At 41.0% G+C, this 12,165-nt stretch overlaps 1 protein-coding gene across 2 annotated transcripts in view; it reads right to left on the reverse strand.

The window, feature by feature from the left end:
* LOC102797284 (serine/threonine-protein kinase PAK 3) overlaps nt 1–12,165 on the reverse strand; it is a 32,830-nt gene that overhangs the window by 2,899 nt on the left and 17,766 nt on the right. The window contains exons 4-15 of one of the 2 annotated variants that reach the window (XM_006802244.3): nt 9,868–10,021; nt 9,701–9,738; nt 6,781–6,843; nt 5,277–5,432; nt 5,021–5,195; nt 4,323–4,386; nt 3,249–3,297; nt 2,098–2,210; nt 1,499–1,616; nt 1,225–1,324; nt 846–1,042; nt 575–712 (exon numbers count right to left, since the gene is read on the reverse strand). In XM_006802244.3, the coding sequence (XP_006802307.1) occupies nt 575–712; nt 846–1,042; nt 1,225–1,324; nt 1,499–1,616; nt 2,098–2,210; nt 3,249–3,297; nt 4,323–4,386; nt 5,021–5,195; nt 5,277–5,432; nt 6,781–6,843; nt 9,701–9,738; nt 9,868–10,021 (1,365 nt within the window). The remainder of the gene's footprint in view (nt 1–574; nt 713–845; nt 1,043–1,224; nt 1,325–1,498; nt 1,617–2,097; nt 2,211–3,248; nt 3,298–4,322; nt 4,387–5,020; nt 5,196–5,276; nt 5,433–6,780; nt 6,844–9,700; nt 9,739–9,867; nt 10,022–12,165) is intronic. The other variant, XM_006802245.3, reaches the window with a different exon arrangement.

Raw genomic sequence — 12,165 nt, forward strand, 5'->3', positions numbered from 1 at the left:
ATATAGTACGCTTAGAATCATATTATTCAATTCAATTCAGTATTGTTTATATAGCGCCAAATCACAGCAACAGTTGCCTCAAGGCACTTTATATTGTAAGGTAGACCCTGAAATAATACATTCAGAGAAAAAAACCCCAACAATCATATGACCCCCTATGAGCAAGCACTTTGGCGACAGTGGGAAGGAAAAACTCCCTTTTAACGGGAAGAAACCTCCGGCAGAACCAGGCTCAGGGAGGGCCGGGCATCTGCTGCGACCGGTTGGGGTGAGAGAAATTATTATTATCATTATCCAAGAATCATTATCTAGTTTCCAGGGTAACTAACAAAAGTTGATAACCTAGTACATGACCTGTCTATCCAAAAAGATCATTTTGTTAAAAGAACAAGATGATGAACGCCAAAATGCAACACTTTGAGCTGCAATTGTTAGTGCTCAATTTGGTTTTGTGCAGTAGTAAGAATTATGGCTTGTTTACACCACATCACTCACACAGTTGGATTTATTCGTCAAAGTGCAGCAGATGGTAGCGTGTCTACACACTGTTTATTTCTCAAGTCTCTGTTTTTACCTGGAGCAACTCCTTGGCAGAACCTCTGCGGTCCACATCCATCTCCAGACAGCGGTTGAGGAAGTCTCTGAACACAGATGATAGTCTCTCTGGATTCTGCAGCTCTGGAGTCCCGTTGGTTGCGATCAGGTAGAGCGCCTGGAAAGATGATCGCGGTCAAGCATGCAAGGACCGCAGAAAAAAGACATCCGAATATTTTATCTCCACATAAACTGTATGAACCATAGACGGCTACTGAGCCTCCGTGTTTTGGCTGTGCTTTGGCTCTTACCCTGAGTGGATTCTCATTCAGATATGGTGGTTCTCCCTCCACCATCTCTATCGCCATGATTCCCAGAGACCAGATGTCCACTTTGGGGCCGTAAGCTTTCCGAGTCACCACCTCTGGGGCCATCCAGTAGGGCGTTCCCACCATCGTGCTGCGCTTGTTTTGCTCAGGAGTGATCTGAGCGCAGAAGCCGAAGTCGGCTGCAGGAAGTGAGAGAGAGGGAGACAGAGAGACGCAAGGGTGTTTTAACATTGAGTCGTGCATTTCTATTCTTTTTATTTGATCCCAGCAGTCTTTCATTTAACACAACACAGTGTCTCTAAACCTGATCATACTCCTCACCAAAGCCAAAGTTTATTGAATAAAATAAATAAATGCTTACTCAGCTTCACGGATCCATCCATCCCTAAGAGGATGTTGTCACTTTTTATATCTCTATGGATAACTTGGTTGGAGTGTAGAAAGTCCAAAGCTTGCAGACACTGAAGAGAAAAAGAACCCATTACTAACTTCACCTACGAAAGAAAGTCTGTGTTCAGGAAAAATTATACGGTCCTTTTCTCTAGGCTGGGTAAAATGCGTAAACTTGTCTACATGAGTCCACCTTAATATTAGGGTCATCTGGCAGTACTGCTGGTCTAAACTTGGCTTCTTACCTCTCTGCAGACTGCTGCAATCTGGCCTTCGTCCATGCAGGTCTCAGTCACTACATCTGTCAGCGAGCCTCCAGCCAAATACTCCATCACCACCCAAAGCTCATCTCCTACCAGGTAACTAATAAAAGAGAAAGTAAGAAACACATATTTAATATTTCTTTGGCAAATCAAGTCTCAAGCCTTGCCCAGAAAATGAGATGACAGAGCAGTCTACGACAAAAAGCAAGAGCTAAAGCATGCTACCGCTAGCAAAAGAAGCAAAAGAAAAAAGGTGCCGAGTGGAACAGATGCTCGAAAGCTGCATGAGCTGAGTGCCCTTGCTGAATGCTTATACGGTTTTACAACAGTAGGTGTCAGTAATGTCTTAAGATGAAATGAGACCACCATTAGAAGAAGAACAGCAAGAAAGAGGAGGAGATGAGGAAGAAAAGGAGGCTGAGAGGATTTTTCAATGTCATTAAGGTAACTATAATACACACTAGGCCAAAATCACTCTGCAGTCAATTACCATAATTAACTCATTACACCTACGGTGTAGATTTAACACAGAAGCATAAATCTTTCTACTTATTTCTGTGACTCTACAGGTGAAAACAAACCTGTCAAGGTAGTTCACTATGTTGGAGTTTTTGTTTTCCCTCATCACCAAGATCTCATTGATGATCAACTCTTTCTTGGGCTGCTGCTGCAAGTTCATCTGCTTAATGGCCACCTGGGAAAACAGACAAGATATACTGGGTGTACAATAAGTTCCCCGATGGCTCGGTAAGGAAAAAGAAACAATATACAGAATGTTAATGTTGTTAAATAAACTCCTCAAAAAATGAAAGGAACATTTCAAAAACAAAAAGTCTTGCTGGATAAGGATGCCGCATCGTTTGACGGAAATGGAAATGATCAACTTAAAGACGGCTGAAATCAAAGATCCTGAAAATCAAAGTGAAACACTGATGCTGAAGGCTAATCTCTTCTGCTGAATTGTCACTGCAGAAACTCAAAATGCTACTCAGCAGTTTGTGCATGTATGCATGCCTGACAACACTGGGGCATACTCCTAATGAGACGAAGGTGTCCCGGGAGATCTCCCAGATCTGGACCAAGGCATCACTGAGTCTGAGGTACAACCTGGCAGCATTGAATGGGCTGAAACATAACATCCCAGAGGTGTTCAATTGGATTTAGGTCAGGCAAACGTGGGATCATTCATCTGCTAGGTATTGCCTGCATACTCTTGCCTCGTTTTGTCGTGCACCAGGAGGCAACCAGGACCCACTGCAGCAGCATAGGGTCTGACAATGTAGTCTGTTTCTGATTGTTTTGGTCAGAGACATTCACGCTAGCATCCTGCTGGAGGTCATTTTGTAGATCTGGCAGTGCTCATCCTGTTCCTCCTTGCTCAAAGGAGCAGATACCGGTCCAGCTGTTAAGTTGGGGACTATCTACGGCCCTGTCCAGCTCTCCTACGTCCTGGAACTGCCTATGTCCTGGAATCTCCTCCATGCTCTTAAGACTGTCAATGGCACATACTGATGTGTCATCCTGGGGGATTACCCGTGCAACCTATGAAGGGTTCAGGTATCACTTCATTCTACATGCAAAACTAGTGGGAAAAAAAATGTTAGAAAAGACGAGGAGGGAAAAATGTCAGTGGCCTCCACCTGTAAAACGATTCCTGTTTTGGGGGTTGATGCTGTACTCTGATTATAAAGAGTTCCTTTACATTTTTTGAGCAGTTTACAGTCTGTTATACCTCTTGGCCGGTTGCTATATCGATGGCAGTGTACACAGTCCCAGACGCTCTGCAAAACACAAGATCAAAATTACACCAGCACTGCAAATAGTGGTGACTTTTTACATTATTCAGAGACCTTCAGGATTAAAATATGAGGTGTGACAAAGAAGCCCCGAGGGCAGACTTATATAAATCAGGTTTTACTTGCATTACATCAGACTGATCTCATGTTCAGAGTCACTATCTCATCGACCTTTGCACTGTTGCATGAGCAGCTGCTGACTGTAGTGTGTTAGTATGACCAAATTTCCTTTTCCCCTTTCTTTTGATATGGAGACAAGTCTAAAATTAAGTTGTATTCTAATGATGTTATGAAATTGTGAATTAACATAGTGGGGAAAAAGTCCACACTTCATGCCAGAGATGTTTTTTTTTCATCTTCTTAATGAGCTAGATTTCCTAATTTAAACCTTAGCAATGACAAGCACACACACACTTGCTTCCAATAGCTGCTCAAAGGAATGGTATGCAGCCAATCTGTCCTTATTAGGAAGCATAACTTGTAATACAAGAAAAAACCTCCACTGTGAATTGAGGCTTTGTTTTTCCCCCTCTGTCTCTTGCTGTCAGCTACACCTGTACAACTCTGAATAATGAGGCACATTTTTTTTTAAAGTTAAAGTCAGCCTGACAAAGAATAAATATACAATCATCTACTGTTTAAATAAAAGCTTCCTGATCCAATATGGAAAAGGTGAGCGCGTCAGAGCCGATAACAGCAACACCACTTTTATCTGTGCATATGTACAGGGAGAGTGACAGAAAGCCAGTGTTAAAAAGAACAAAAGACAAGGAGAGATAAAGGGAGAGACACAAAATGGCAGAGCTAATCTGGCTCTTGGCCTTTTCGGGATAGAGTTTTCATTTCCTCTCTACTTATTTTTCTTCCAGTATTTCAGCCAAGTTCCCCTCTGCCTCTGCCCCCCTGAAGTGGTCACTACAGCTCCCCATCTCCTGCAGAGGCTGGCTGTTCCTGAAATTGCTCTATTTCAGTAACTGTGACGGCTGGTTGATGATCATGGAAAGACTTACCCTTGTCCTATTTTCTCGAAGCGTGTGTACTTCTTTTTGGGATCCCCCACACTCACAATACTCCCTGAGACAGAGAGAAAGCAGATATATAATGATTGTCCTGTACTGTGTGTGTCAGTGCACGCAGTCAGGAGACGCTTCATCCAAACACACACAGGCACACAAAAAAGAAAAAAAAGGAAATGTTTTTATGGCCTTTCATTTCAGGCAGACCCTGCACAGAGAGCTTATGTACACTCACATCTACTACACAGAGCTTTCTGGGTATTTCAGCTAAAGTTGCATTGCAGAGATGGGAGAAATCCACTATTCCATGTTCTTTTGAATTATTCTACCAAATATAGAGGTTGTGTACTAGATGTAATATATGGAAAACAGCCACTGGAAACCAAACATTCAGCCTCTCTTTTTAAATCAGTACAGCGCACAGCTCAGGCCACACACACTGACACAAATCGACACAGATACACATCAGAGCATTAGCTAGTGCCGAGCACAAAAGATCACGTCCTCAGAGTTGTTATAATGAATATACAGATTTTAACTTCAAAGGAGTTTATATTTTATATTTTTGTGCTTGGCAATGACATTGAATGCGACTGATTTTGGGCAAATAGATGAGGCTGTCTTTCCTAAATTTATCCACAGAAGTGTGGAGAGGACAGTGCGTAAGAACATGGAGCTGTAACTGTACATACTGAGTCTCTCCAGAATCTCCTCGTCCGTCATTTTGGACTTTTTCTTCTGCCGGTCGGTGTGGCGATACATTGTGTTGGGCGTGTTCTCCGGCTGGACCTGCGACTCCGGTGGAGTCAGCACCTCTTTCACGGGGGTGGGAGGCTTTGGTGGATCCATGACGGAGCGCGTGTAGATCTGCAAGAGAAGCAAGATATCAAAGGAGTTGCAGAGGTATCACAGCGCAACAATTCTGCAAAGCGCACGATGCCAACTAACAGATTTGGTGTGTTCCGGTCGAGGGGCAATGACCGGGGGCAGTTCGTCGTCGTCGTCCTCATCGTCTTCCTCTTCTTCCTCCTCCTCTTCCTCCTCATCCTCCTCCTCTGACACAGGCGGAGCAATTGGGGGTTCTGTTGTTGATGTTTTGGCACCCTGGAGGGTAGAGTTAGAAGTCAGTGTGGATGTATGTAGATGTATGTGCCAGTGAATGAAAGAAAGAGAATGAAAAGAAAAGTGCAGATTCTTAAACGTATCCATTGTTTTTTCTTTTACAGTTTTGCTTTGTTACTGCTATTTGTGAACAGTCTGTAGACCCCAAACCAGCCAAAGTGCAGGATCTGATTCTTGGCCAGTTCAGGTTCAAAAGGATTTTGTGCAACATACATACATAATCAGATTACTAAAGGCCAACAGTATGCCGAGACTAATAAAGATAGCATTCAAAACTGATTTTAAGTTAGCTTGCGATTAGCATGAAGCCAAAACAATTTTCAGTGTCACTCACATGAAAGCAGCAAAAACAAATCAGGATTAATTGTCAGAAAAAAAAAAGTTAATAGCAAAGGAAAGAATAAGTCAGGTGTGAGCTAAAGAGAGAAGAGTGAGGTGGCATCCAGTGCAGTTTATCAGAAGCATTTGGAGTTGTGGGGACTGGTAAGGTGTGCCATGAGGATGAATTTTTTAAGTAACAAACTGTTAAATATTTGACTGTAAGAGATAGCATACTGCAGCAGTGTGCAGCATGGTGGTGAGCTGCAGACATACCGTTGATGTGGAAGTTACCTTTTAACAAGTGTGATTAATAAGCCCCAGACATATTTATTATGTCTAATGCTCAGCCTTTTCCCCCTCTAATCCAAAACTCTACTTGCCTTGGATCATCTTCCTCTTATGGAATGGAAACACTTCATCTATTTCAAGTCTTGTCATGCATAAATGAAGCAGTGCAGCTTAGTTCTAGTGATTAAAGGGAAAGGGTCTGGCTGAGGGAAAAGTCTCAGTCCTTCGTTCAGACATACTGGGCCTCTGACCTGCTCCAAAGTGGGCTGGGCCAAGACTGCAGTACAGGAAAGGCTGTCTGTCTAACTGTAAGCAGTTAGCCAGCAAGGGAGCCATGCGGTAATGTCTACAATGGTGATGAAGTTACAGGCAAATTACTGGATTAAATTTTCAGGAGTATGAGCTCATACATGCAGTTTGACAGTCATCACAACCCTCTGTGGCATGCGCCACTGCTCTGTTACACGATCCAGTCAAAAAGAAATTAACAGATGCTCTTTGTGGTAGATGACAAATATATCTGGAACATCAAAACCAAAAAGATCCAATCAATCCCCCGTGAAATCTCAGTGCAGAGAGTGATGATGCCTTCATAATGAAATATTGTGTGCATTTTGCATTAGCCAGATGGCATAATCAATAGTAGGAGGTCAAATAGTTGAATTTAGCTTCAAGGCCAATGCAGAGATAAGTCATGTTGATAGTAATATGGAGGAGTTACCTTGTCAAATAATGCGCTGCAGGTTCTAAGGCTGACAGGAGGCCCAGATGACAGCAGTCGGTTCTGAATGTGAAGGTTGAAAATGGGAGGATTTACTCAAAACAAACCCACACATGTGTAAGACTATGTGAACTTTAGGAGAGGGTGGAGGGGGCAGAGGTGGACGTCATGTCCGTGCATTATATCCTACAGCCAGCAAGAAGAAAGGACATGATAGAGATATACAACGTCACCTGAGGCCTGTCCATGGCACTGAAGTCCTGAACAATCTTTGTCTTTTTATTGTTATTTTTTAATGTTATATAACCATCATATTTGGACACTACAGTACGGACAATAACATTATCCTGAGCGGATGCATGTATGCGCCTAATGTCTGATTCTGTGATGAACCAACCTTTTCAACCAAAATGAGATCGCAGCTGAATGACACCCAGTCTAGTCAAGCACACGCACACACACAAGGCAGAGGGATGTGTCAAAAATATGTCCTTTCCACTATATTTACTTTGAAACCCGAGAGTACTGTGTTTAAGTAAACGACTAGTACTTTTCGCAGTCATGTTGCACTAGCTGGCAGCCAGGAATGTCGATGGAGTTTGTAACTGTTGTAGATACTCGAGCATAATCACTACTCGCTGCTGATAAAAATCAAAGCCTCTGGGAAACTCTTCTCTCAATTAACCATCCACAGAATGCACGTTTTGTGTGAGCACAACTAAACTGCATGAAATATTATTCTTCTCATTTAAAAAAAAAAAAAAAAAAGACCCATGCACCAACCATGCTGGATTTCAAAGTATCAGACGTTACAGTAACAACATCGACACACAAGTGATGAAAACAGCCAGTGCAATGTGAGATATAACCCACGCTCCTGTTATGAATGTAGTAACACGAACAGCGGTTTAGCGACAGGTATTTGTTGACAAACTCGTAATAAAAGGAAGCTAAGGTGAAGTGGCCCTATACCATATGACTCAACGGTTGGCCAACTGGGAGAGATTCCTAAAAAGCTACAACAAAGAAGGAAAACCCAAACATGAATCACTTAAAGTAACAATTAAGAGCCAAGAAAACTGAGGACAGGCAATGTCTCCTGAGAATGTGTCAAATTATTTTGACTGTTTCATTTCACTAATGTAATTTCTATTAACAATTAAAAAAAAAGCACAAAGTAAATCAATGCTGCCAAAATAATCTCTGGAGTGTATCTAATGTCTCATAAAGGAGGACTCTGGGGATAACGTTTGGCACTTTAAATTCCTCGTGAATTTCTGCCTGACCAAATCTTGGATTTGGATGCAGCACGATGTCTGTACTGCCAAAATATGCAGCTATATATGTATGCTGAGCGAAAGTCAAGGTCAGGCAGACACCGCGGGCTCAAACTGAAGTTCAAAGAGCTCAAATGAAAATCTTAGATATAGACATTGAATAGGGTTTTTTTTTAATTATTATTATTATGGGTAGCAACCTCTATGTACTAAAATATGAAACCAACATAGCAAAAGCTGCAGTTTCTCTAATCACCACTTGAGGCTGCAAAGTAAATTGCTGCACGCTTCCACATTAAAATGCTCAACATTACAGCAGAAATAATTATGTTTACAACCTGGTACAAAAAAAGAAGCTGGGTTTGCAGCTGCTTTGACTGACAGTTAGATGGAGACAAAGGCTGTTGTAGCAATGTGCAGTTAGTCATTTTATTAGAGATTACTTCACAGTAATTAGAGGCATCTGTATCTGTGCAGTGCACCCATTTAAACATGGTCGCTCCTGGCTGTAGACAGAGCTGCTTACAGCAAACAAAACACTAGTTTTCACATATTTTTCTGCATAAAGTGATGTTGAAATAATATGAGGTACTGTAGCTGATGAGGAAACTATTTTGTCTAAGAAAAGTCTTCTTCAATAGAGGAGTTTTTGGCAACGTTCCTGTAATTCTGTTTCCTTAAGACTTAAAATTGGCACTATGACCGATAGCTGAGTCACCTCTGCATGCTGTTGAGCACTGTGACGGTCCAAGATTGAGATGCTTTAGAATAGCCTTACTGTGCTCACTCACACAATCTTTTAGATGGACTGCCACACCCATTTGCCCTTCACAGGCATACAGCTGTATCAAGCAATAGCTTTGCATGAAGAGATCCCAGCGTAGTTTGCCCGGGGCAGCAAATCCTACTAAACAGACTTGGATTCCACTTCTTCACCCAGCGTGCAGAAAGCATAGATTACTCTGGTCAAAGTCAGGAATGAGGTCAGCACAGCGGGAGTCCTTCTAGATGCAGTTGAAGCTCCGTCTATTTCAAAATCTGGTTAAGTCGATTGGAAAAATAAACAATGCTCAGTGGTGGCTCTCGCAGCAGCCATCGTTTCTATGCGGGAGCTGCAAGAGTGTTTGTCATGTATGCAAAATCAGGGAATTATGCCACATAGTGAGGGCAGTAAGCCTCCAGAGGGGAACACGCACACTCTGTCCATTAGAGCGAGAAGGCTGTGTGAAGAGAACGTGCCTTAAAGTAACACAGTCTATTCTAGAAAATCCCAGAAAGAGACAGCGAGGGTGAAGTGATGAAGATTTACTGGGGTGTAGGTGGAGAGGCACATTAATACTCTGAGCATCAGGACAAAGAAATAAACCACCTAATATTGCAACTTACCTGTTAAATTATTACACTGTTCGATAAGTTATAAGAATTTATTTGCCTCCATCCATTAATCAGACATTTTTGAAAGCAATAAAATGTTGCAGAGATCGTGGCTCTGGCTATGGGTCAGAGATTTGATATACCATCGTAATAAGTCCAGGGATATGAAGAGAGCAACTGGCATAAACTCTGTTAGATTATGATTTCTAAATAAATTATTTAGTCATAGAAAACCACAAACTGACCAAAGAAAGTTTACAAGAACTCACCAGAGTGTTTGCTGCTATGTACCCATGTGCTGACTTGTCTGAAATGAAAAGACGACATTTTTTTAAAACAACATACTGAAAATCTTTTGTATTAGATGCAGACCTCAGATCTTTTAGCCTTTTATATTGCTAACTGACATTTTCCATGAGTATTTAGGTGAGATTACCTCCTGAAGTGAAGCTCATGTACTTCTGGTTGTTGACAGTCTCTTTGGAGTCATAAAACTTCAAGACGTCCAACACGGCCTGCGGGTTCTTCTTCTGCTCCAGCTTGGTGATGTTCGAGGTCTGTAAGAGCCGTGCCCACTGCTCCGGGATGCCCTTTACAAAGAGACAGAGGCCACAGGTTAAAGCATCTCGAGACAAAAGGATCAATCTGTGCCTGAGAGGCTTTTCTCACATTTTTTAAAGTCATGGTATATTTGATCACTAAAGCTCAGTGATCAACAATTTGAAACACGTATCGATTAAATAAAAAGATCCTTAATATTCCATGTAAATAAATATTCTTTATGTTGCCAGTCAACAACAAAAAATGATCAGCTTTTTATAAGAAATGAATTTTAAAAGAAAGCCGCTAGCTTTATCCTTGTATTTAATTGGTTAGTATAAAAGCATTATTGCTTTCTTTACTCTGAGCATAAAATAATCTTTTGAGACAATTTCTTCTTTTTTATCTTTAATGGGAAGTGAATATCCGTCAACAATGGCTTTCTTTCATGCCAGCTTTGTAAACTCATGCACATTTTTACTATTAAAAGCAAATCAGCTGCTGGGGAAAAAAAGGCTGGCAATGGGGGTTAAAAAAAAAAGAAATCATACATGGAAGGAGATCAAGGGAAAAATCGAGAGCGATGTACTTTATTCTCCCTGAAAACCATGAAACAAGTAAAAGTGGCTGCTTCAAAACTCTTAAAAGAGCTCTGTGTGTCACAGGCACATAGCTTTTAAAAGAACAAGGAACTATTTGTTACTGATACTGTGCTGCACATTTGGTAGTCAAATTGTCCCGAATATGTAATCCTTAGTGTAAGGACATTTTTATAGGGTTGTGATGACAAGACGCAAACTTCCTACAATTGTTTTTTAGAATAGGACAGACTAGACTAGACTTTGCATTAGTAGTTTATTCCCAGTACTGTCAAACTAGTCTAGGTTCAATATATGTATCTCTGTTATTATGAGTGAGTGGGTGTACGAATATGTTAATATGTTGTTTTTATCGTTTACTGCATCTTTTTAATACTTTTCCCATTAACGAGAATCTCACCACGGATGCTAACCAAATGCAAAGAGTGCAATAAAAACAACTATTGTAAAAAATAAAGTTATTGTTCTTCAACTATATACAGTCATGTGGGGGGAATAGTTTTCACAGGAGTCCGCATGGTCCTGTGAAAAAATAAGTACACCCTTACTGCTTCCAAAAGAACTGTTATGCAGCCAGGTGCTGCTAATAAAGTGCACTTGATGAGCTGGTTATCAGCCAGTGTGAGCACCTCTATAAAATACACAAGTTTTAGCAGTTTGCTGGTCTGGAGCATTCAAATGTGTGTTAACACAGTTCCACAATTTGGAGGTGGCGGCAAATTCATCTCAAGGTCAGACCATACAAAAAATTAAGAGCTAGATCTTAGACTCTACAGGCCTCAGCATGTTAAATGTTAAAGTTCATGACAGTACAATCAGAAAAAGACTGAACAAGTATGGCTTGTTTGGAAAGGTTGCCAGGAGAAATCCTTTTCTCTTTAAAAAGAACACGGTGGGATAGTTTAGGCTTACAAAGTACAAGACTTTGGGAACAATGTCCTTTGGACAAGGGAGACCAAAGTGGAGATGCCTGGCCATAATGCACAGCACCACATTTGCTAAAAAAAAACAAACAAAAACATCAAAGCATAGTGGTGTAGACGTGATGATTGGGGCTTGTTTTGTAGACATTAATTCGACTAAAAACTTCTCTGGTATAGCAAAAAATAATCTAGAGTCAAATGTGAGGCTGTCTAACAGAAACTGGGTCATGGCACAGGACAATGATCCCAAGCACAGCAATGAATCTAAAGGGAGAGGCTGAAATATAAAAAAATAAAAAAGGTGTTGCAATGGCCAAGTCAAAGTCTAGACCTCAACCTGAATAAAATGCTTTTGCAGAACCTTAATAGAGCTGCGTTTAATTAAATGCTCGCAAACTTCAGTAAAATGAAGGAACATAAAGGAGAGTGGGCCAAAATTCACCCACAATGATGTGAGAGACATACAATTACTTCACATTATTGCTATTACAGGTGGTTCCCCGAGTTATTGAATAATGTGGTGAACTTAGTTTTACCCAAGACTGTAGTTTTTACTGTTCAAAATTCACCACAGAGTAGTAAATTGTATTCATACATCTGTAAAGCTTTAAATAATGAGAATAATTACCTTTGCATTTAAAAATCTGTGCTGGAACTGCTCTACTGAATCAC

Source organism: Neolamprologus brichardi, chromosome 10 (assembly GCF_056152115.1).
Source record: "Neolamprologus brichardi isolate AB-2024 chromosome 10, ASM5615211v1, whole genome shotgun sequence".
NCBI lineage: Eukaryota > Metazoa > Chordata > Actinopteri > Cichliformes > Cichlidae > Neolamprologus > Neolamprologus brichardi.